General features: G+C 34.7%; 1 protein-coding gene across 4 annotated transcripts in view; it reads left to right on the top strand.

Annotated features, from left to right (window-relative positions):
- ROBO1 (roundabout guidance receptor 1) overlaps positions 1-27075 on the top strand; it is a 976778-nt gene that overhangs the window by 845307 nt on the left and 104396 nt on the right. For 3 of the 4 annotated variants that reach the window (XM_043996229.1, XM_043996232.1, XM_043996231.1), the window contains one exon: positions 23597-23605. The exons of the other annotated variant lie outside the window; for it this stretch is intronic. In XM_043996229.1, the coding sequence (XP_043852164.1) occupies positions 23597-23605 (9 nt within the window). The remainder of the gene's footprint in view (positions 1-23596; positions 23606-27075) is intronic. 4 annotated transcript variants of the gene reach the window in all.

Below are 27075 nucleotides of genomic sequence, written 5' to 3'. Positions count from 1 at the left end.
GTTTTTACCCAATCTGTGTCACATTGCTATCCAGTCTCCCCAGCAGTTTTTGTTTGTCTATTTTCTTTTATTAAAGAATTCCTTGCTAGGTGATTTATGTTCTTAGATTTTGCAAACATTTGACTATGGCATTCATTCAGTTCTAAATTGTATGTAGCCTATACATTGCCCTACTTTTCTGTTTTTTTAAGTCCTACTATTTGGGGGCGGGGGGGGGGGGCAGTGAGGGTTAAGTGACTTGCCCAGGACCACACAGCTACTGTCAAGTTTTTGAGATAGGATTTGAACTCAGGTCCTCCTGAATCCAGGGCCAGTCCTTTATCCACTTCACCACCTAGCTGCCCTCAGTCCTACTATTTTTAATAGTATTTTATTTTATATATTTTTTCCAATTACATGTAAAGATAGTTTTCAACATTCTTTATTGTTAGATTTTGAATTCCAAATTTTTCTCCCTCCCCATTCCTGAAGCCAAGAAGCAATATGATATAGGTTATACATTTCAATCATGTTAAACATATTTCTGCATTAGTCATCTTGTGAGAAAAGAATCAGAAGAAAAGGAAAAAAAACAAAAGAAAGAAGAAACAAACAAACAAACAAAAAGTAAAAATAGTATGCTTCAGTCTGCATTTTCCATCACGAGTCTTTTGGCATTGTCTTGGATCATTGTATTGATGAGAAGAGCTGAGTCTATCATAGTTGTTCATTATACAATGTTGTTGATACTGTGTACTATGTTCTCTTGGTTCTGCTCATTTCACTCAGCATCAGTTCATGTAAATCGTTCCATGTTTTTCTGAAATTTGCCTGATCATCATTTCTTATACCACAGTAGTGTTCCATTACATTTGTATACCACAACTTGTTTAGCTATTGCCAAATTATTGGGCATTCCCTCAATTTCTGATTCTTTCTACTACAAAAATAGCACCTATAAATTTTTTTTCTACATACAGGTCCTTTCCCCTTTTTTAATGATCTCTTTGGGATATAGACCTAGTGGTGGTATTGCTGGGACAAAGGGTATACACAGTTTTATAGCCTGTTGAACATGGTTCCAAATTGCTTTCCAGAATGGTTGGATCAGTTCACAAATCCACCAACAATTCATCAGTGTTCCAGTTTTCCCACATCTTCTCCAACATTTATCGTTTTCCTTTTTTGTCACATTAGCCAATTGGATAGGTGTGAGATGGTACCTCAGAGTAGTTTTAATTTGCATTTCTCTAATCAGTAGTGATTGAGAATAATTTTTAATGTGGCTATAGAAGTCCAACTTATTTTTATATCTGTGAAAATCTATTTTCTTGCGATTTTTCATTTTCTCTTGATAATACTTTGTAATTTCACTTAATATTTGATCTATATTAATTTAATTTAATTTTTTCATATAACAGTAAGAGGTGTTTCATTGGTATTTCCATTACAATAGTGTAAAATCTATAGGTAATTTGGATTAGAAGTGTAGTTTTTCCTACATTATCATGTCCCACTCATGAACACTGAATTTCTACATGACATTTTAGTACTGCCTTTATTTCATGTAATCATAGATTTAGAGATGTAAAGGAGCTTGAAAGTTGTACCATCAGATTTAGAACTCTAAGAGACTATGTAAGTCATCTACTACAAAAGTTTCATTTTACAAATGAAGAACCTAAGGATCCAAATGATTAAATCATTTGCCCTCTAAGATCACATAGGTGATAAGTGGTAGGACTAAGATTGGAACCCAGGTGCTCTAACTCCAAATATTTCTCTTTTTTTCTTGTTTTATTTCTCTTTCTATCAATGTTTCTTGCTTTTTCTTAGTGATATATAAAAATAATTTGCTTTTATTATATAGATTGCTACTCATATGTATTTATTGACTTATTTATTAAATTTACTTAGTTTTTCTTAGAAAACCATTTTAGTATACACATCAAGTCTTCAGATTCATTTTTGTCATTGCTTATTCTTTTACTTTATTTTTTGGTCTTTATTCTAGTTAGCATTTCTAGGATTCTATCATATAGAAGCAGAAAGAGTAGATATTCTTCCTTCACCTGTGCTTTTTGGTGGGAGAATATGTGTTTCTCTATTAAATACAATGCTATGTCTTGGTTTCAATTATTAATCACCCCTGGCTTTTCTGTGGATGTAAGAGGAAAGGATTCCCTGTTGCTGAGGCAATATTTCAGACCCTGACCCTGACACTGATAGCAATAGCCAGAGGCCCTAGTCAGCACTCATAAGATTGAATCCTGAATCAGAAAGCCATTCTCATCAGAATATCAGTACAGCTGTCTGAGTGATCTCTATTCAGGACACTAATTAGTAACCCTATTCACGAGAGAGAGAAGAGGCAGGGATCCCTACCAGTTGAACTCATGCTTCACTGTCCTGAATAGTCCACTATGGGACAGTTGGGAAAGTAGCAGTGATGCTGCCTGTCTTCTGTCATGGAGATGCAATTGTTGAGATACTTAGGCACAGATCTTGTCAGTGGCTCATGGACTGAGGCAATATAACTGTTGCTTATCTAGCTAGTTTGTTTGGATTCTGGCCAAAGGGAACCACTCCAAGAGTCATTGCAAGAAGCTTTATTAGTGGCATATTGACACTTACCTGGCAGCACCAGCATAGGCAACAGAAGTTCCAGAGTCAGTGAAGCAACAGTGAAACCTAATTGCAGACAATGAATGGCAGAGACCAGGGGAATCCTGTATAGGGTTTTAAGTCATCCCTAACAAATGGGCATCTATTGAGAGTGGGAGACAATCAACCAGTCCAGTGACTGTCAGTGATAACTTGGTTGGTTGGGGTTTTCAGTGTGGTTTATATAGAGCTTTTCCGAGGTGGCCACACCCATGCCCATCTAGATAGGAGTGAGGCATTCCTCTTCCCCTCTAAATGAGAGGAAGTGAGCATGGGGTATTTCCCCCTGAATATATGAGTCACACTGTAGGCCTTATCTCCAGATACAGAGTGTTGAAGGTCACCTCAAAGTCCCAGCTTTTGGGCCATCTTGACAGTGCTAGTTATCTATGCCCAGGATCATATCCTATTAGGGTACTCTGTTAGGGCAGGATAAAGAAGGGGGCAGCTAGGTGGTACAGTGGATAAAGCACTGGCCCTGGATTCAGGAGGACCTACCTTAGTTCAAATCTGGCCTCAGGCACTTGACAGTTACTAGCTGTGTGATCCTGGGCAAATCACTTAACCCTCATTGCCCTGAAAAAAAAAAAAAAAAAGAAAGAATGGGGGACTGGGGTGAGCTTCAGCAAGGCAGCTAGAAAATTTCCACAACAAATTAAAACTGTGTCACAAGCTGGAGTTACAAGTTAGGCCCCAAATAATAAGATAAGGTTTAGGAAGCATTAGAAAATACTCAGTTTAAGGAACATCAAAGGATCATAGAAAGAAACATATTTTTACTACATCTTAGTTTGGGAACAACCCATCTTAAAAATACACACACACACACACACACACACACACACACACCATTTCAAACATCTAATCCTTGAGTATTTAAGTCAACTCATTTTGTGTGACAATTCATGCTATAGTCAATTATTCATTATAAAGTAAAGGTTTAAAAGGTAATAACCTATCTGCTATGCATGTGCTATTTTAAATTCTGAATTTTTTAAAAAAACACAACTTCTTAGGCAAAAAAAAAAATCTTTCAAGATCTGTGATTCAACATCATGTGTCTCATGAATCTCCTCTCTCCTTCCACCTTAGTTGTGACCTGAAGTAGCCTGAAGTATTTCAATTGACTTCTATTTGGTTTATTGGTCTCAAGGTATCCTCCCTTACAAAACTACTATGCATTTATTTTATAATCTTTATATATTTATGTATGTACATATTATCTCCCCCAATTATAATTTTAGTTCCTTGAGGTCAGAGATTCTTTCAATGCCTGGAACACAGTAGATGTTTATTAAATACCTGATGATTGATTGAATGATAACATTGAAGAAAAGCCACACTTTGACAAAATAATTTGAGACTATGAAATACATTTTTTAAGAACCCACACACATCAAGCACCATCTATATCCTGGCATACAAAAACTCAAGTAAAACAGGTTTTTGGTGGTTAAGACAAAAAGAGAAAACATGAAAAGTAAGGAATCAGATTAATTTTTTATTGACTGAGATGTTAATCAATCCTACCATAGAGTTTCTCAAGAGAATGATTTGGAAAAAGAAATCCTCTTAGCTTTCCTTATTTCCTGGCATACAAATATGATTCTGGGTTTAACTGAGGCTTGGTATTTGATGTAATTGAAGCCCCTACAATTTTCTGACGTGTGCTTCTACACCAAAAATTTTCATGAAAGGATACCTAAAATAAAACCCCTTGTGTTATTTTGACTTGGGTAAATAGTCAAGTGAATTGATATAAATCTTTAAAACCAATTAGGGCAGTTGTTTACTGTGTTGCCTTCTTTAAGAGATTTTTTTTTAAATTGGGAAAATATTAGACAGATATTTGAGGGGAGAAAGTAACATAATCAGGTTCAAGAAATAAGTGAAATGTCCCTCTGTCAAATGATGACATCAAATTGGGAACTTTTGATTTTGCTATGAACCTTTGTAACTCACTCTTGTGAGTTCCCATTAGCAACTGTTTTTAAACAACTGTAATTCTATAAGAAATTATATCAGTGTAAGAGTATGAAGTACGCAATTTTTTAAACAGAAACAGCACTATTCATCCCTAAAAGAAGTTAGACAATGTAAAATATTATGTAAGTCCAATTGTACATTGATTCTGTATATAGGTCATACCACTAAAATGAATTATTTTGAAATTTTAAAGCATTTAAATAAATGCTGGAAAATAACAGCAATTCTTGACAGTAGTCATTTATACAGGACAGATTTAGGATAAAAGTAGAGCATATGTTTAGATCAATAAAGTATTGTCCTGTGACTGTGGATAGGTCACTTAATATAGAATTGACCAATTCGCTGACACATTGTCCAACATGAAGGTAAGAGAGTTCTAAGAAAAATCTTCAGTTTTTTCACGTAACAAACTAAACAGAAAAATTAATTCATATATTGCAAATTCTGGTTTATCCAGAAGGCACAGGGAATTGGGATCTTCTGTTTAATGTTGTATTCATTTCTCCTTTAATGGCTACTTTGATGCCTATATTCTTAAAGGTTCTGCTAACAAAGAGCAAGACCTTTTAGATCCTAGCAAGATGAAAACATTTCATATTTGGATTGGTAACATCCTATTTGTTGACTGAGTATTAATTTAGACATCTTTAACACAAAACAAAGAATTTAGTCATCAAAAATAGATGTTTATTGGCCATTAGATCTCAAGAAACTGTCTACTGAGTTGTGGAGGGATTATGATCTATATTAGTAGATTGACTATCTACAAGTATGAAATAATAGATCTTCTGAAGTATTTGATGTTTTATATTTAATAGCGAAGAGAAATACACGGAAGAAAAGCTATATGCACAGGTTATAATTATTTCATGTAAAAATTTAATAAATATAGATGAATTACCATAGAAAGCAAAATGAAAGAGACTAAAATTCGCCTTGATATATTTGCCAAATGACAGAAATTGCAGCTGAAGGCAACACTAATTTACCAAATAAACTCATTTGAAAGATCTTAGGGAGGAGGATGGTAGAAGATCTTGCAAAATATGACCTCATAAAAACAGAAATAGTAGAAGGGAAAAAACTAGCTTTTAAAAAGGAATGCAAATTTTTTTCTATTAAACTTTTTTCAACATCAAAGACACCACTCCATTAATATCACTTTCCTCCTTTTATATCACAGAGTGAGTTATATTTAGAGAAAAGATAAAAAAACAGCTTGATTAAACTAGAGCTCTGTTGGAGGTGAAAAAATTGGGAAATGTGTGAAAGACATGGAAAAACCATATTAGATAGTCTTGATACCCCCAAAAGGCAAAAAAATCCCACCAGTGACAACAAACATATATCCACTTTTCAATTGCTGCAAAAAAGTTTTATGAGAATCATGTACACATGTATAGAGGACATAATGAATGAGGGTTTACTAGGGAATGATTAGGCTTCTCCAAATGTTATTCCAAAGTAGATCAAATATTACACAATTTTTAAACTGAAAAATGAAGGGAATATATAATCCTGTGGTACTTATTACTGTTGGTTGATTACCAAAAAAAAAAATCAGTAAAGCAAAACTTTACATGAAGGCTTTTCCCCAAAAAGTTCTCTCCAATTCATTTTTCCAATTCAGATTTATTTGAGATGCCTTGAAATATATAAAGAAATAGTATTGTCTTCAGTGACCCTTTGATCAGGTATCTCATAAAAGGTATAAAATACATGCATACCCAATGTTGGACCAAGTTTTATTCCAATTCTTTTAAAATTCCTTATGATAGTGGCAGCTAGGTAGCACAATGGATGAAGCACTGCCCATGGATTCAGGAGGATCTGATTTCAAATCTGGCCTTACTAGCTATGTGACCCTTGGCAAGTCACTTAACCCTCATTGCCCTACCCAAAAAAAAAAAATTAAAAATCTTTATGATACCCACCATGTGGTTACTTGTACATTGCCTTATTTTTCTTTTCTTCTATACCTTTTAAAAAGGATTCTCTTTCCCTTCCCCAACTTTTTGTAGTTCCATAGTTAGCCTCTATTTCCCTTCCCTATCCTTCTATAACCCATCCTTTATCAAAAGAAGATAAAGCTCTTTTATTCAACATGCATACTGTAAGAGGAGTATGGCTCTAATGTCAGTAACACCCTTAGATCATGTTCCATGTTGTGATGAAATGAAGTACTTGCTGTGACACTTGACTTCTCTGGACCAGCCCCCTTTGTCTTCAGATAGAAATGTGTCTCTGGGCAGCTAGGTGGTTCAGTGCATAAAGTGCCAATTCTGGAGTCAGAAAGACTCATCTTTCTGATTTCAAATCTGGTCTCAGATACTTACTAGTTTTATGACCCTGGGCAAATCACTCAACACTGTTTGCCTCATTTTCCTCATTTGCAAAATGAGCTGGAGAAGGAAATGATAAACCACTTTATTATCTATTCTAAGAAAACCCCAAACAGGGTCATGAAGGGTGTGACTAGAACTACTAATCAACAAAGTGTCAGGGAAACAGGGATCAACCAGGTCCCATAGGCTTCTTTGTTCTAGGTTTCTCCCACCTTGGCTGAGGCAGTTGGAAGCTATATCAAAGAAGTGTGGACCTGGAGGGAAGCTTTGTCTCATTTATATAAAGCCCCATCTCATGTGATAGGAGTTGCATCAGGGAAAGAAGTTGCATCACGGAAATCCTAGTCCTACCACACACAGTAAAAACAAATCCTGCCATTGGTCATATCTTTAAATTCCATACCAGTTCATCACCTCTTTGTCAAGAGGAAAGTAGCTAGGACCATTGAACCTTTGTAATTGTGATTGGTCATTAGAATGGATCACAGTTCTAAATTCTTTCAGAGCTGTTTGTCCTTACAGTGGTGTTCTTCTTCTATGAATTGTTCCCTGGGTTCACTCATTTCATACTTCATCTGCTCGTACTGGTTTTCTGGGGTTGGTTGAAAACCATGACTGTTCTCCAGTTCATGGGCACGCTTTCTGTTATCAATTCTTTGGTGATATAAAAATATGAGTTATAAATTTGTATATATAGGTCCTTTTCCTCTTTGATTTCTCTGGGTCCAAGGATATACATAGTTTAGGGTCTTTAAAAAAAATAGTTCCAAATTGTTTTCTAGAATTTTGAACAATTCATAACTCCAACAATAGTATATTAATGTGCCTACTCTTCTCGCAAGCACTCCAGCATTATCATTTTTCTTTTGTGAATTTTTCTCTCTACACTAAGTATAAATTAAAATAGTTCAGAGTTGTTTCAATTTGCATTTCTACTATTCACAAATTAACTTAGCACTTACTGTGTGCCAGATACTGTGCTAAGCACTGTGGATTCAAAGAAAAGCAAAAAAAACCCTTCTACAAAGAAATTAACTATCTAATATGGGAAACAACTTGCAAATAACTATGAACAAACAAGATATAAGCAGGATGGATTGGAGATAATCATAGAGGGACAAGAATAGGATTAAGGGGGACTAGGAAAGGCTTCTTACAGAAAGTGAGATTTTAGCTGATATTTGAAGGAAGCCAAAGAAGCCAAAGAGCAGGAATGAAAAAAACAATTCTAGGCATGGGAAACAACTATTGAAAATGCATAGGGTGGAGCAGCTAGGTGGCGCAGTGGATAAAGCACCGGCCCTGGATTCAGGAGTACCTGAATTCAAATCCATCCTCAGACACTTGACACTTACTAGCTGTGTGACCCTGGGCAAGTCACTTAACCCCCATTGCCCCACAAAAAAAAAAAAAAAGAAAATGCATAGGGTTAGGAGATGGTAGAACTTTTGGGAGGAATAGCAACAAAGCATGTGTTAACTGGATCAGATTGTAGGGTATGTGGAAGGGAGTATGGTGTAAGATTAGAAAATTAAAAATGGATTAGGTAATGAAGGGATTTAAAAACCAAAGAATTCTTTATTTGAATCTGGAGGTAATAGGAACTATTGTAGTTGATTGAATTGGGAGATGGGGTTGGTGGTTAGGGATAAGGAGAATGGCATAGTCAGACTTTTGCTTTAGGAAGACCACTTTGATTCATTAGATTTGGCAATTAAGAAACCATAGGTCATTTTAGAGAGCAGTTTCATTTGAATGATGAAGTTGGAAGCCAGACTACAGATTCAGAAAAAAGGAAATCAAGCAATTATTCTAGATGATCTTCTCTAGGAGTTGAGCCACAAAAGGGAGGAACCATACAGAACAGTAGCTAACTGGGATGATTGGATTACATGAATTTTTCTTGAAGATGACAGAATTAGGTCAGGTTTTTTTTTTTTGATATTTTATTAAGGAGTCTAATCTACTTTGTATTTTTTCACCAATGCCAAATAATTTTGATGATTACTGTTTTATAATATAATTTGAAAACTGTTACTGCTAGTCCCTCTTCATTTATTTTAATAATTTTTTCAAGATGGTTTAGATCTTTTCTTCCTCCAGTTATTCTTATTTTTCTTGTTCAGGTAAATAACCTCTTGCTATTTTGATTGGACTTTAAATGTCCAAAATAATTTTGATTGCATTCTCATTTTTCTTACAATGGCATCACCAAGGCATTTACAGTGAATAATCTTTGGTTTTTTTTAATTAGTCCTTTATTTCAAGTAATTCTTTATTTCTTTTGGGGGGGGTGCAATGAGGGTTAAGTGACTTCCCAGGGTCACACAGTTAGTAAGTGTCAAGTGTCTGAGGTCAAATTTGAACTCAGGTCCTCCTGAATCCAGGGCTGGTGCTTTATCCATTGTGCCACCTAACTGCCCCTCTTTATTTCTTAAATAGTGTTTTGTTATATTATCTATATAGGCCTTAAGTGCGTTTTGGTAAATGGACTACAAAATATATTATACATTCCATAGTTACTTTGAATAAGGCTTCCATTTTTATGATTGCTTTCTGGATTTTATCATTGCACATATAATGCTGTTGAAGTTGATTTATTTTATGTTTGCTATATTTATTTTATATATACATTACTGGAACTATTATTGTAGTTTGTAAATTAAATGCAACAACATGAATATTTAAACTTATTGATTTATACAATAAACTTTTCAACTTTTACATCTTTTAAAAGATTTTAATATGTAATGTTTGCACTTTGCCACACTTGTTGGACAATGATTTGACATTGAGTTCATAGGATTTTGGTACACATTCTTCAACTCTTGATCATAAAACCTTTCCAATATGTGAGCAATGTCATTTAAATCAGGAAAGCTCACAAGCCTTTGAAGCATTTTCATCCAATTCATAAGTAGATTATGCTTCATGATGTGTGGGATGGTGGAAGGCCAAGTTCCAGTATTCCATTTCCATTTATGAATTTTTATATTTCTGGAACAGTTCTGATTCTCAGAATTTCTTGGTTTAAGCAACTAGAACTTGAACTATTGATGTGACTTCTTTGTTTCCTGAGGCATACAAAGTGCAGTTTATAGGATGTTGGTGCTATTATGGTTTGATGGAATTCTCATTGCCATGTGAGAATTCTTTCTCACATAGTGTTGCCACTGTAGTAAATGCATGGGCAAACAGCAGGAGTTGTATATCTATTGATCATTATTTTATGGGTGAATAAAATTCTCTTTGATAAATAACTTAGGATGCACACGTCTCCTTTTTTTTTCCCAACCATGAGCCTAAATTAGGCCTGGCCCTAAACAGCTGATTTTATGGGTTAAAGCAAAAAGCAAGTGACAACAGATATACAATACAAATCACTCATCCAGCACAATCTAGGAAGGTGGTGCTTGTGTTTATAAGAGGTGCTGAGTTAAAAAAAAATTCCCTCACTCCGTTGAGATTCCATAGGGGAAGAAGAATAAACCTTTTATATACAGATCCTAACAAGGGGATAAAAGCCTTCTTTATTAATATAGCTACATATTAATATGTTATGGATGTATATTTTATATAAGAAACAACATTGATTCATTTACTTTTCTCATAGTGTGGAAAGATAGCACAGCTATATAATTTTAAGGAAAATTACATTGTTATATCCATAATTTTAAAAAAAAGAACTATAGCACCAAGCATTATAGAAAGCATACTGTAGTTAAATATTTATTGGTCTTGCCATTTTCGGTTATGGTCAGTACAAAGGCATGGAGAGTGGAAATAGAGGAATAGAGAGGAAGCTAATTTAGCTAGATTGTGGAGTATAGATAGAAAGGATTAATAATATGTAATTAAGCTGAAAAAATAGGTTGGGGTCAGTTCATGAAGGGCTTTAAAAGCTAAACAAAGAACCTGATGCTTTGTCCTAGCAGCAACAGGGAGCCAGTGGAGTTTTATTGAATAGGTTAATGGCCTGGTCAAATCTGTACTTAAGGAAAATCACTTTGGCAGCTGAGTGGAGAATAAATTGGATTGAGGAGAAACTCAAGGCAAGGAAACCAATTAGGAAACCAGTACTGTAGTCTAGGAAAGAGGTGATTATTGCCTGAACTAAAGTGGTTGTGTGAGTAGAGAGAAGGGGTTGTATGTGAGAGATGTTATGAAGGTAGAAATGTCAAGATCTGACAACTGATTAGATATGTGTGGTGAGAGAGAGTGAGGAACTGAGTATAAAGGTAATGGTATAAATCTAGAAGATGAAAGAAGCTTCAGCAAAAATAGGGAATTATGGTAGTGTGTGGGTTTGGGGGAAATGGTAATGAGTTCTGTTTTGGACATGTTGACTTTGAGATGTCTCTGGGACGTATACTAAATACAAAAGAAAATCTCCTTGGAGATAAGAATAATAGTAGTATTAATAATAGCATGGCTACTATTATTATCATTGCCAGAATTCATATCATGTTTTAAGATTGGCAAAGTCCTCTACAAATATTATATCACTGATCCTCTGATCAACTGTAGGAGGTACATACTATTATTCTTCCCATTTTACAGTTGAGGACTGAAGCAAACAGGTTATGTGTCTTGCCAAGAGTCATACAATGACTAAATGTCTGAAGTCTCGGTTTGAATTCAGGTCTAGGTGCACATCTCCATCCATGGTATCACCTAGCTGCCTAGTTAAGTATCTTGTATAGATAATCTTTGATTTATTTTTTAAGCCTCAAAGGGCACTACATAGTCTCCATTGATTAACTAGGAATTGATTTTAAAAAGATGCCTATAGTCAACATTTATTAAATACTATGTGCCAAGTATGTATTTTGCCCTTGGGATACAAAAATTGGGGAAAATATGCTCTCCCTCTTCAAGAATCTCACATTCTAATTGGAGAGACATCATTCAGATAACTATGTATACACAAGATATAGGCAGAATAAATGAAAAATAAATTAGGGAGGACCTTTTATTTTTAACTACAGAATGGTTGCTGTATCATGATTGATTACTATATGACCTGGTTTAATTGATTTATATTCACTTTTTTTTTTGTGGGGCAATGAGGGTTAAGTGACTTGCCCGGGGTCACACAGCTAGTAAGTGTCAAGTATCTGAGGCCAGATTTGAACTCAGGTCCTCCTGAATCCAGGGCTGGTGCTTTATCCACTGTACCACCTAAATGCTATGATTTATATTTACTTTAAAAAGCATTATATCATATAGTTTATATATATATATATATATATGTATGTAATTTATCTTTAATTACATATGATATTTATTGCTGTCTTTATTAAAATCTTTCTTATAAGCCCTCAGATAGTAACACATCATTTTATCGTACTGTCATTTTTATGGAAAAATAGGGTTTACCTTGTTTCTTACATAACCTTCTATAGGTACAACTTCTTCTGTTGACCTGTGATTTCAGGTGTTAGAAAATTCCCAATTAGGAAATTTCCCCATCAGTGTAGATGAAATCTTAAAAACAAATACACAAAACAAAACAAAAAAGCAAATGGACTACTTTATTTTAGAGAATTGACTTGAGAGATTAAGTGATTTTTCCCATGATAACAAAGCCAGTGTGTCAGAGATGGAACTTGAACACTGGTAGTCCTGACTCCAAGGCCAGCTTGTACCACATCATATTACCTTATAATGTATGCATGCTACATATAATTTTGTGCATACATGTCTTTTATAATAATAAATGTGTCTTTTATAATAATGCTTCTTTTAAAATATTATCTGGTTATAAAATAGAATCATTGAATTTTAGAGATAACAGGGACTTTAGAGAGCATTAAGCCCAAGAAGCCTACTTTGAAGATGAGGAAACTGTTTCTCAGAAAGGCAGACTCCCTGAGAGCTTAGACTTAGTTAGTGATACAGCTAAAATTAAAACTTTTTTTTACCCTCAGTGCAGGGTTCTTTTCCAGATATTTGCTTCTTTCTTTCATGTATTTCATTCTTAAGTTAACATTTCATCTTTATCACCAAAGTACTCAGCTAGGAGACATAAATTCAAATGTAATATTTTTAATATGTCATATACTATATTCACCTAAAGGATTCTTAGAAACCATATTAATCTGATAATAAACAAGTAAGCTATTTAGTAATTATTGGAAAGAGTGAAAATCTTTTGGAAAAAAAAAAGACTAGTTCCTTTTTACAGATGAATCTTAAAATGATGATGATATATCTATTTTAGTATATTCCACAGAGTAATATAGAGAGGGAAAGTTCATTCTGTATTTTTTAAAAATCTATTAAGTATACAGTATTCTACAATTGCTGCTCTTTGCTTCCATTAATCACTCAGTTTTAAACTTTGAAATGTTGACAGGCATAATGACAGGCTTTTATGATGAGTTAAATCTTACCCCACAAAGAAATGCCACCTGGCATGAGGGGGAAAACAGTATTGTAAATTATCATATACATGATTGTTCATAGGTTTCATGCATATAATTTGCACTGTATTGGTGTACTAAAATGTAGAAAGTTTCACTTCTTGAAAATGAGACAATTTATAATTTATTTTTTCTTGTGTTAAACCCATTGCATATGTCCAGTGGTATATTCATAGGTATTTAACAACTGTCTGTCCTAAAAATAAATGTATGCATAACACACTTTTAAGTTTAATCTATATTATGAAAATTTTCTCCATCACTTCCTAAAGTCCAGACAATTAAAAAGTTATAAATAAGCCCCAACTTGTACTATATAACATCTGAGTTCTACCTCCAAAAAAAAAAGCTATACAATTCTTTTTATTCTATACTGTAGCTGATTTTCATGGGGGGAGAAGCACTTAAATTTATGAAAGGAAGCAAGATTGTATAGTGAAAAACAGAATCAGGAGGTAAGAGACTTGGGTTATACTTTCAGCTCTACTACTAGCTATTGGGACACTGATGACAAATCTGAGTATTACCTTCCTCATCCCTAAAATGAGGGTCAAACTAACTATATTCCTTGACTGAGGATGATCTCTTTCCTTCCAAGAACATGATTTTATGACCCATTTTATAGCATGGGAAAAATCCCTAAACATTTAATGAGGATGAAAGGAATTGGAGTTACTTAAAGTAAAGAAATTGCAGGGTTGTATTCAAGTGTGTATCAAGGTGTTTATTGATAAGTATTTTTTTTTAACTGACATCTGAACAATAAAAAGTGAGTTAAAATGGAATGATTTCTTGGCAAGCTTCGATTTTTTAAATAGGGAGATTGTAAGGGAGATTGTGGAGTGTCTTTAAATAATTATCTTTAAAGAAAAGATAGCCTCACCTGTCTTATTGTTTTGGATGTCACTATCTTCTATCATAGCCTTATGTTATGTCATGCCATCCATATGTGTGTAAATGCATAAAATATTTATTATATTATCCCTGTTTAGTATTTCATTGTTTAAACATTCTGTTCATGTATGTACCTGTAAGCAGAAGTACATAAGCACATCAATTTTATTTGTGAAAATGATTCCTATATTCCAACAGATTTAGTCTAAAAAAATGACCAGGGTTAGGGGTGGGGCAGGGAAAAGCAATGATTATCTTTTTCTTTTTTGTAAGAATATATGCTCCCTGGGCAGCTACGTGGTGCAGTGGATAAAGCATCGACCCTGGATTCAGGAGGACCTGAGTTCAAATCCGGCTTTAGACACTTGAAAATTACTAGCTGTGTGACCCTGGACAAGTCACTTAACCCTCATTGCCCAGCAATATATATTGCAGGAACCAATGGGCAACAGAGAGTGCAGTTTTCTAATGTCCTCGTTGCAGCAGGAGCTGCAGCTCCCGTATCGGACTGCACAGCCACACTGTGGCCTGTGGCTCTTCAGTTGCTGATCCATGGTGGTCCTCGACTGGCAGAAGCCTACTACTACTACTACTACTACTACTACTACTACTACTACTACTACTACTACTACTACTACTACTACTACTACTGTACACATATATACATACACTCCTTGAGGACAAGGACTATTTTTGCCTTTGTATCCCTAGCATTTAGTACAGTGCCTGGCATATAGTGGTGCTTCATAAGTGCTTTTTCATTTATTAAAAAATTTCTCATTCCCCCTGAATACTGAAAATGTTTCTAAGAGTATATTGGATGGGGGCAGCTAGGTGGCGCAGTGGATAGAGCACCGGCCCTGGAGTCAGGAGTACCTGAGTTCAAATCCGGCTTCAGACACTTAACACTTACTAGCTGTGTGACCCTGGGCAAGTCACTTAACCCCAATTGCCTCACTTAAAAAAAAAAATGAGTATATTGGATGGAGACCCCTGGGAGCCAAGACAGTAGAGGAAGCAAGAAGTCACCTGAACCCTCCCATATTTACCCGCAAACAACTATAAAATAGTGCCCCCAAAACCACCAAAAAGATGGGATGAAACCCTCTTCTAGACCAAGAAAGTTGGGAAGTCAGCAGGGAAAGGTCTGTCTCATTTGGGTAAAAGAGGAGCACAGTCCAGGACAAGAAGTGTCCCAGCAAAAGAACAGCAGGCCCTGCCCTGAGCAAGGCAGCGGGAGGCCCTGAGCACCAGTGTGGCACCAAGTGAGCAGGCAAACACCAATACCAGAAACCTCCCCCACCATGAGCCTTAGCATACCAATACCACCAGGAAAATGGGCAGATTCCAGTGCCAGGACTGCCCACATGCCTGAACATAACCCCTATGAATGGGCAGATGCCACTGTTGAGATCCATCACACACCTCAAAGCAGCACTAGTTAAGCTGCCAGATCTCTATGACTTCTAGCAGCACCAGTCACCCCCACAATAACTGCTCAGTATAGCAATAGGTATGAGGGTTCCCTGTAGGACTCAGGGCAGCATGAGTGCAGCACTAGGACCTGTAGCCCCCAACATAAGAAGCTTGGTTCCATGCCCTTTCCATTTGAGCAAAGCTCAAATTTAAAAGTAAGGAAGAAGGCTGGAAAAGATGAGTGAAAACCAAAAATAGAATCTGATCATAAAAAGTTAATATGGAGGGCAGCTAGGTGGCACAGTGGATAGAGCATCAGCCCTGGATTCAGGAGGACCTGAGTTCAAATGCAGCCTCAGACACTGCCTCACTAAAAAAAATAAAAGAAAAGAAAAAAGAAAGTTAATATGGCACCAAGAGAGCTTAAGAGACAAACTCAGAAGAGGACAACAAACTGTATGCAAAGCCCCAAATGAAAACTCATGGAAGAGCTTAAAAAGGAACTTAAAAATCAAGAGTAGTAGAAGAAAAATTGGGAAAAGAAATGAGAGTGATTGAAAAGAAAATAATTTAAAATAGAGTCAATAGCTTAGAAAAAGAAAACAACTCCTTAAAAAATAGGATTAGTTGAATGAAAAAGGAGGTACAAAAATCCACTGAAGAAAACAATTCTTTAAAATGTAGAATTGGCCAAATGGAAAAGGAGATATAAAAGCTAACTGAAGAAAGTAGTTCCTTAAAAAATAGAACTGGACAGATGGAAGCTGATGACGTTATTAGCCATCAAGAATAAATCAAATGGGGGGCGGCTAGGTGGCGCAGTGGATAAAGCACCGGCCCTGGATTCGGGAGTACCTGAGTTCAAATCCGGCCTCAGACACTTGACACTTACTAGCTGTGTGACTCTGGGCAAGTCACTTAACCCCCATTGTCCCGCAAAAAAAAAAAAAAAAAAAAAAAAAAAAGAATAAATCAAACGGGGGGCAGCTAGATGGCGCAGTGGATAGAGCACTGGCCCTGGATTCAGGAGTACCTGAGTTCAAATCCGGCCTCAGACACTTAATACTTACTAGCTGTGTGACCCTGGGCAAGTAGCTTAACCCCAATTGCCTCACTAAAAAAAAAAAAAAAAAAAAAAGAATAAATCAAACAGGGCAGGTAGGTGGCAAAATGGATAAAGTACTGGCCCTGGAGTCAGGAGGACCCAGACACTTGACACTTACTAGCTGTGTGACCCTGGGCAAGTCACTTAATGCTCATTGCTATGCAAAAGAAGGAGAGGAGAGGAGGGGAGGGGAGGGAAGGGGAGAGGAGAGGAATAAATCAAACAAAATCAGTCCTTACTGGGAAAACATCTGACCTTGAAAATAGATCCAGAAGAGATCAGTTAAGAATTATGGAACTACCTGAAAGCCATAACCCCCCTGCCCCTCCTAAAAAAAAAGCCTGGACAGCATCTTTCAAGAAATTATCAAGGAGAACTGCCCTGATATCCTAGAACCAGAAGGTAAAATAGACATTGAAAGAATTCACTGATCTCCAGAATGAGATTTCACAAGGAAAACTACCAGGGACATTATAGCCAAATTCCAGAAGTCCCAGGTCTAAGAAGAAATACTGCAAGTAACCAGAAAGAAACAATGAAAATATCAGGGAGCCAAAGTCAGGATTACACAGGATTTAGCAACTTCAACATTAAAGGGCCTGAGGTCATGACATAGGATATTCTGGAAGGCAAAGGAGCTAGGACTACAACTAAGAATCACCAACCCAGTGAAATTGAGCATAATCCACCAAGGGGGAATAATGGTCATTCAATGAAATAGAAAGGAAAAGACCAGAGCTGAACAAAAATGTGATTTTCAACATCAAGACTCAAGAGAAGCATAAAAAGGTAAAAAAGAAAGAGGAAAATATAAGGGATTCAATAGAGTTAAACTGTTTACATCCCTACATAAGAAGATAATAATTTTAATTCCTATGAACAGTGCCACTATTCGTTCACTTAGAAGGAGTATATATAGAGAGTACATGCATAACGTGTATTTGAGGAGATGACGTAAAAAATTAAGGGGTGAGAAAGCTCATTATACTTGGGAGAAAAAGGAAGGGAGAGGAAGAATGGGGTAAATTACCTCATGTGAAGAGGCAAATAAGAGAGGAAAATGGGAGGCTGGGTGATGAGCAAAGCTTGAGCCTTACTCTTATGAGAATTGGCTCAAAGAGAGAATAACACACACTCAGTTGGATACAGAAACCTATCTTACCCTAAAGGAAGTACAAAGGGATGGGAATAAGAGAAAGGGGGAAGAGAGTGATAAAACAGAAGGCATTTTGGAGGTTAGGTTGGGGGAGGTGGTCATCCAAAGTAAAACATTCGTGAGGAAGAGCAGGGTTGAGAGCCAGAGAGAGAGGGGGGAATAAAAAAAAAAGAAAGAAAAAGAAAATGGAGGAAATTGCATAGTAATCATAACAGTGAATGTGAATAAGATGAACTTCATAAAATGGAAACATTGCAGTTGATCAAAAAAACAGAATCCTAAAAAATATGTTACTTAGAAGAAATACACTTGAAGTAGAGAGACACACACAGAGTAAAGAGGTGTTAGCTAAAGTAAAAACAAAACAAAACAAACAAAAAAACGCAGGTGTAGCAATTCTGATCTTAGACAAAGCAAAAGAAAAAATAGATCTAATTAAAAGCAATAATGAAGGAAAGGCACCTAAACAAATATATAAACCAAGTGGTATAGCATCCAGATTCTTAAAGAAGTTAAGTGATTTACAGCAAATCTATCAACTGTCCCCTCTTAGAACTTGATAAATCCAACCAAAATATACACAAGAAAGAAATTAAGGAAGTGAATCGAATTCCCAAAAATTTAATATGACATACCTCTGGAGAAAATTGAATGGGAAAATTTACCATGTATTAAAGCATAAAACCCCTCAAAATTAAATGTAGAAAGGCAGAAATATTAAATACATTGTTTTCAAGATCATAATGCAATAAAAATTACTTTCAGCAAAGGGCAGTGGAAAGATAGATTAAAATTAATTGGAAACTAAGTCCTAAAGAATAAGTGGGTCAAAGAACAAATCAGAAAACAATAATCTTATCAAAGAGAATGACAACAATGAGACAACATACCAAAATTTTGGATACAGCCAAAGTGGCACTTAGGAGAAAATTTATATTTCTAAATGCTTACATCAATAAAATAGAGAAAGCACAGATTAATGAGTTGAGCAAAGAAAAAAAACAAAAACAAAACTAGAAAAAGAACAAATTTAAAATCCCCAATTGAGCAACAAATTGGGAATCCTGAAAAACAAAAGTGAGATTAATAAAATTGAAAGTAAGAAAACTATTGAGCTAATAAATAAAACTCTGAGCTGGTTTTATGAAAAAATCTATATGATAGGTAAACCATTGGTTAATTTGATTTAAAAAAGAAGAAAACTGGGTCAGCTAGGTGGTGCAGTGGATATAGCACTGGTCTTGGAATCAGGAGGACCTTAGTTCAAATCTGGCCTCATATACTTGACACTAGCTGTGTGACCCTGCGCAAGTCACTTAACCCCCATTGCGAAGAAGAAGAAGAAGCAAATATTTAGTATGAAAAGGTTAAATTTGCCACCAAATAAAGAGGAAATTAAGACAATGATTAGGAAAACATTTTGCCTAATTATATACCAATAAATCTGACAATCTGAGTGAAATCAGTAAATATTTACAAAAATATATATATAAGCTATGTGACCCTGGGCAAGTCACTTAACCCCCATTGCCCCACCAAAAATATATATATATATATATATATATATATATATATATATATATATATATATATATATAAATTGTCCACATTAACAGAAGAGCAACCCCATTTTAGAAAAAGAAATTGAACAAGCCATCAATGAACTCCCTAATAAAAGATATTAGTGCCAGTTAGGTTTACAGGTGAATTCTACCAAATACTTAACAATTCTAATACTATCTAAACTATTTGGTAAAAAATAGGTAAAGAAAGAGACCTACCAAATTCCTTTTATGAGACAAAAATGGTGTCAATACCTAAATTAAGAACTAAAGCAAAGAAAGAGAACTATAAACCAATATCCCTAATGAATTTTGAAACAAAAAATGTAAATAAAATACTAGCAGAGACTACAGCAATATACTACTAGTAATATACACTGTGACCAGATGGAATTTATACCAAGAATACAGGGCTAGTTTAGTATTAGAGAAACTATTAGCATAATTGACCATATCAAAAACAAAACCAACAGAAAGCATATGATTATCTCAATAGATGCTGAAAAAGCTTTTTGACAAAAGACAGCACCCACTCCAATTAAAAACACTTGAGAGCATAGGAATAAAGGGGGCTTTCCTTAAATTGATAAGCAATTTCTATATAGAACTATCAGCAATCATTTTCTCTAAAGTGGATAAGCTAAATGTCTTCCCACATAATATCAGGGGTGAAGCAAGGATGCCCATTATCACCACTGTTGTTCAATATTGTACTAGAAATGTTAGCTGTAGCAATAAGAGAAGAAAAAGAAATTGAAGAAGTTAAAATAGACATAGAGGAAACAAAAGTATTGCTCTTTGCAGATGATATGATGGTATACTTAGAGAACCCTAGAGAATCAACTTTAAAAGGTACTTGCAATAATTAACAACTTTAGCAAAGTTTCCATATATAAAATAATACACATAAATTATCAGCACTTCCATAAGCAATAAGTCTCAGGAGCAAGAGATAGAAAGAGAAATTCCAGTTAAAATAAATGTATACAATATAAAATACTTGAGAGTCTACCTGCCAAGATAAGGCCAGGAATTACATGAACACATTTACAAAATAATTTTCACGCAAATAAATTCAAATCTAAACAGTTGAAAAAAATATCAACTGCTCATATGTAGGCTGACTAATAATGACAATTCTGCTTAAATTAATCAAATTAGCAAAAGATTTTATATAGCTAGAAAAAATAACAATAAAATTAATCTGGAAGAACAAAATGTCAAGACTATCAAGGGAATTAATGAGAAAATTGCAAAGGAATTTTTAAATTTTAAATTTTAAAAATTACCAGATCTCAAACTATTTGATAAAGTGGTAATCTTCAAAACTGTCTCATACTGACTAAGGAATAGAGTGGTGGATCAGTGAAATATATTAGGTGCACAGTACACATTAGGAAATGACCATAGTAACTCATAGTTTGAGAAACCCAAAAACCTCAACCTCCAGATAAGAACTTACTATTTGACAAAAACTGCCAAGAATCTGGAAAACAACATGGCAGGAACTAGGTATAGGCCAATATCTTACACCACATACCAAGATAAGATAAAAAATGGATACATGATTTAGACACAAAGAGTGACACCATATGCAAATTCAGAGAGCAATGAATAGTTTACCTGTCAGATCTATAGAGAAGGGAGGAATTTATGACCAAACAAAAGACAGAGAACATTACAAAATGTAAAGTAGATAATTTTCATTATATTAAATTTAAAAGTTTCTGCACAAACAAAACAGATTAGAGGGAAAGCAGAAAGCTGGGAAACAATCTTTTTAACAAGTATCTCTGATAAAGGTCAAATTTCTCAAATATAAAGAGAAATGAGTCAAATTTATAAGACTACAAGCCATTCCCCAATTAATAATTGGTTAGAGGATATGAAATAGCAGTTGTTAGATGAAGTGAAGCTAACTACAGTAATATGAAGAAGTACTCTTAGTCACTTTTGATTAGAGAAATACAAATCAAAAACAAATATGAGCTATTTCCTCATACCTATCAGGTTGGGTAATGTGACAGAAAAGGAACATGATAAATGTTGGAGAGGATTTGGGAAAATTGGGACACTAATGCACTATGTTTGAGTTGTGAACTGTTCCAACCATTCTGGAGAGAAATTTGAAACTATACCCAAAGGGCAACCAAATTGTCTATAGTCTTTGACTCAGAAATATCACTATTATATCTATATCACAAAGACATCATAAAAAATGGTAAAAGAACTTACATGCATAAAAATATTTATAACAGCTCTTTTTGTGGTGGCAAAGAATTGGAAATTGAGATGCTCATCAGTTGGGGAACTGGTGAACTAGCAGTGGTATATGATTGTAATGGAATACTATTGTGCAACAAGAAATGATTTCAGAAAAACCTGACAAGACTTATATGAACTGATGCAGAGTGACATGAGCAGAACCAGGAGAACCCTGTATACAGTAACAGCAACAATGTGTAATGATCAACTATGAATGACTTAGTTGTTCTCAGGGACTTATGGAAAATGCTATCCACATCCCAAGAAATAATTGATGGGCTCTGAACACAGATCGAAGCATACTATTTTCACTTTTTTTCAATGTTTTTTTTTTCCTTTTATTCTGTTTCATCTTTTACATCATGGCATTTATGGGAATGTTTTACAAGATTCACATGTTTAATCTATATCAAATTGCTTACCGTTTTTAGAAAAAGGGAAGGAAGAGAGGAAGAAAAATTTGGAAGTCAAAATAAATACTATCATCTCTACATATAATTGGGAAAATACTATTACCATTTTTAAAAAGTGTATGGATGATTCAGAGTTCTGTAAAGTACATAAAATTTCATAACTTATGGGTCTCTAAGGGACTTAATTTTTTCCTGTTCTGAGTCTATATAAGCTTTCAGTTTATCCCTTCAAGACCAATTCATGTACAGTCTAATCTATACTTCTAAATTCAGACTGTTCCTTATGTGTAAACTAAATTTTCCTTGCTTTCATTTAAAATTTGAAGTCTCATCTTGTTAGAATAGTTGATGGATAGATCTTAGAAATTTAATAACAAATTTTACTCTATGCCTCTGTATCTCAATGTTTAAAAAATATAGTTATGCATTCTTCCATAAATTGAAGGTGATATAACTTTATTCCAATATATTTTCAACTTTATTTCTGAATCCTTCTGGAAATTATTAAATGTTTTGTAAAAACAATATCAGTCTTCAGTGTGTTCCATTGATTTTTATCACCATGGGCATTTCTTAAAACTCCTGAATTTTAAATGACTGGCATTTAATATTGTTATTGATCTGAGAGATCTGCAATTTTGGTGTTTATAAGCTGTTTTTAAAAATGTACTGATACTTGATGGTAATATTTCTGATATGAAGAGGTAAAACAGCATTATCCCTTTTAAGTTTTTTAACCTGTAGCACCCACTCTTTCCATGTTCACATGCTCAGTGCTTTAACATACCCAACAGGTAATATTATTTGTGCTTGAAAACCTAAAAAAATACAGATGTTTTCTTTGTGTTTCCACGGTTAATCACATTTTGCTTTTTTATATAAATTCTGCATGAGTCATCATTTAGTATATTATTTAATAGCAAGTAATTTACAGCATACATTTAAAAAAAATTGAATTTAATGATCCAGTTATGAGGTTTGTATATGTTATCCATGATTCAAAAGCATGCAATTCTTCTTCTGAAGCAGTAATTATTATGCCATTATATATGTACATACATGTCCTCTAAACTCATCTCATAAAATAATGTAGTCATTGAAAAATATTTTATTTTTAAGGTGTCATCCATTTTCACTATGCCATTTGTCATACATAGAGATTATAAAACTCATTTATATTTTTTTCTTAAATTATTTATTAACTTCAAAATGTTAATCAGTGTTTCATTCATGGAATAGCATGATTCATTTATCTAAGTTTGTATGTGTTTGTTTTTAATTTAAAATCAGAAGCATAATTAAATAGAATTCTGTTATCTTTTTTGTTTTGTTTTGTCATGTTTCTTCACTTTTATTTATTCCATTTTTTCTTTTTTATTTTAGTTGTGTCTGGTAAGTTGAAATTTTATTGGCCATCTTCTAATCACCGTCTCACTGTGACTGGAACTTCTCTTCCCCTTTCCATCCATACCCTTCCATGTCCTTCAACCAATCAGCTTCCATGTTTCACTTGTCCTTGGCAACAAAGACAGACTGCACAGAATAAATTCTGCTTGAAGTATGGGTAACTGTGACACAGAGTAAAGGTAATGGGGTTGCTAACTTTTTGTCTTATCCAAATTATATGTAATCTTGATTTTCCCTTCTGTTTAAAAATTCATTTGCTGCTTTATTCTTAATTTAATAAAGAGTTTTTCTTCAGTTGTATCTTTTTCCAATAACAGAAATAAAAATAAAAGCATTTATAATAAAATATATTTCAATCTTGTTAGATCTTGTTAGAATGAAAAGTAGCTTCCCAATTAGACAGTCTAGGAAAAAATAAACTATGCCCATCTCTGCATTCTTATCTATCACTAATGGTAATTCAAATTTAAAAAGAGGGTATTCTATTTATATTTTTGTCCATTTTTAGATGAAATTCATTTTCATATATGTAAAAAGAAAAACATGTATTCATATGTGTGATTTGTGTATAATTTTTTGCACATATAAAGACAGTTTTCAGTTTATAAATTTCTGCCTAGGAAGTTAGCTGAATATTATTTGGAAGTTACATTTACTCTTTAAGAGCTCAGAAATGACTATTTATTATATTTCTGCATTGGCATGCTATAGGTTTTCCCAAAAAGGAGCTTTGTCCTTCAGAGAATCTTGCATGTTGTTATTCCTGTCAGATTGAAAAGGCACATATACTTTAAATCTTCTATGGCTCTGTTTTAAAACTTTCTTAATTGTAAAATGGGATTCTGTGATGAATACTCACACTCATGTCCCCCCTGCCTCCCAAAAATACATTGAATCAAAAAGAATCTTCATTTAGACTAAAACAGTTTCTTAAAGAATAGGGAATTACCTATATGGAATATGCTTCTTAAAGAGCTTTGTTGTCTTTATTAATTATTTTTTTTCCTGAGACAGGCCTGCCAAGCAAATTTTCTGTCAAGATGGATTCTGTAGAATTAAAGTATTTCTGTTTCACAAAAACAGATTGAGATTTGGAGAAAACTGACTTTTAAAAACAGATAGCATTTTTGGCATGTTATTAAGCATATTTCCAAGATTTTTGGAAGGAGACCACTATGATAACTCTGTATGACTAAATAGTATGGGAAGATCCATTCTATTATGTATATACACATACATATACATACAATAAACACATATGAATACATATATACATGCTATATTAACTTCACTGGACTTGTGCTTTCATCCATGAGGCTGTTGACAATTTTCTTCAACAGTATTGCTCAACTATTTATATATCTCATCTTTTGTGATTGTTGTTCTACTCCCCTTGTCAGTTCTTCATTAAGGATATACTTCATGAACTGGGGAACTTTTTGTAGGTTTTTAAAAAATATTTCATCAGGGGCAGCTAGGTGGAGCAGTGGATAAAGCACCAGTCTTGGATTCAGGAGTACCTGAGTTCAAATATGGCCTCAGACACTTGACACTTACTAGCTTTATGACCCTGGTCAAGGCACTTAACCCCCATAGCCCTGCCCCGCCCCCCCCAATTCATTAATACCAGTACATTTAACTACTCTAAGTCTCTAAGACTTAACTACAATATTATAGATGTATTATGATGTCTATTGGTAAAAGAAGTCTCACTATAACTGAAATCACATTTTCTTGACATTCTGGTGAGCAAAGCATTCAGATTAAACATCCATTATCCCTCTTTATCAGGATATCACCAATCCATTCCAAAATTATATCTGCCTTTTTAAATATATGGAGCCAGTCTTATGTTACGTAAGTTCCTGCCTAGTCCACCAGCTGAGTACTTTTGGGAAGTTACACTAATTCTTTAAGGCTACAGGTGAACCATTCAGTAAATTATTGCATCTATATGCTAAATGGAATCCAGGAAAATAACTTTATCCTTGAAAGAATTTACATTATTAAATCAATTTCTTATCAACATTTTCTGTACAGTATATTTTATCATATTTCTCCAAGGTAGTTTCTTGGGAAAATGTAATCTATTTGTGTCCACAACTTCAATTTCTTAGTCATTATTATATAATATAACATGATTCTTTACCCTATAGCATCAATGAATGATTATTGCTATAAAAAGATCGGTTTTTCTATCAGGAAAGAACACAGGCTGGTCATAAATGGTATATGATTTCTACGATGCTATCCCACTGTCTTTATTTAGACATCTAACTGATATCCTCTACCTCTCTGCCCTTTATTCAGCCAGCCTCCCAGACAGAGCTCTATAAAATAATTGTTCCCAGTTTTTCTATTATCACTCATCTTGCAGTCCAGCTTCCAAACTCATCACTCAATTGATATTGCTGCAGCTAGGTGGTACAGTGGATAAAGCACCAGTCCTGGATTCAGGAGGACCTGAGTTCAAATCCAGCCTCAGACACTTGGTACTTACTAACTGTGTGACCCAGGGCAAGTCACTTAACACTCATTGCCCCACCAAAAAAAGGGGGGGGGGGCCGGCATCTATGTGCCGAAATGGATAAAGCACCAGCCCTGGATTCAGGAGGACCTGAGTGCAAATCTGGCCTCAGACACTTGATACTTACTAGCTGTGTGACTCTGGGCAAGTCACTTAACACTCATTGTCCTGAAAACAAACAAACAATTGATATTGCTAAAGTTGTTGGTGGCCTTTTAGACTGACAGCTTGAATGACCTTTTCTTAACCTCCTTCTTGACCTCCCTATAGCATTTGACACTATTGACCATCCTCTTCTCTTAGACACTTTTCCTCTCTGGGGTTCCATGATCTTGGTTCTCCTTCTATACTATATGCTTTGTCAGATCATCCTCCATGTCCTCCTGCCCTATCTTGTAAGGGTATACTCTGAGCCTCTGTCTTAGACTTTCTCTTCCCTATGCCATAAATTTAATGACTCCCACATCCATATATTTAGCCCTAGTTACTTTCCTAAGTTCTAATCCTGCATTGTCAACTGACTTTGATTTCATAAAGTGTTGCACAAGCATCTTAAACTCATAAATGCCCCAAAATAGAACTCATCATCGTTTTTACCCCAAACCCACCCCTCCACTATTCTTTCTTATTTCTATCTACAGTATAATTCATTCTTCCTTTTACCCAAGTTTGCAACCTCAGCATAACTTATAACTTCTAACTCCTCCTTACCCTATATACTTGCTTTTCAAATCTTGTTTCTACTTCCCCAGAATCTCTTTCCTTCTCTCTCTCCATACATATACACCCTCGCTCATATATTGATAAGCTCACCATTATCACTACTCATCTGGCCCATTACAATAGCTTATGCATTGACTTCCCAGCCTTAAGTCTCTTCCCACTTCATTCTATCTTCCACATAGCTACCAGAATGAATTTCCTAAAG

Source organism: Dromiciops gliroides, chromosome 3, assembly GCF_019393635.1.
Source record: "Dromiciops gliroides isolate mDroGli1 chromosome 3, mDroGli1.pri, whole genome shotgun sequence".
Taxonomy (NCBI): Eukaryota; Metazoa; Chordata; class Mammalia; order Microbiotheria; family Microbiotheriidae; genus Dromiciops; species Dromiciops gliroides.
The sequence above is the reverse complement of the archived record's forward strand: the minus strand, read 5'-3'. Positions and strand labels throughout refer to the sequence as shown.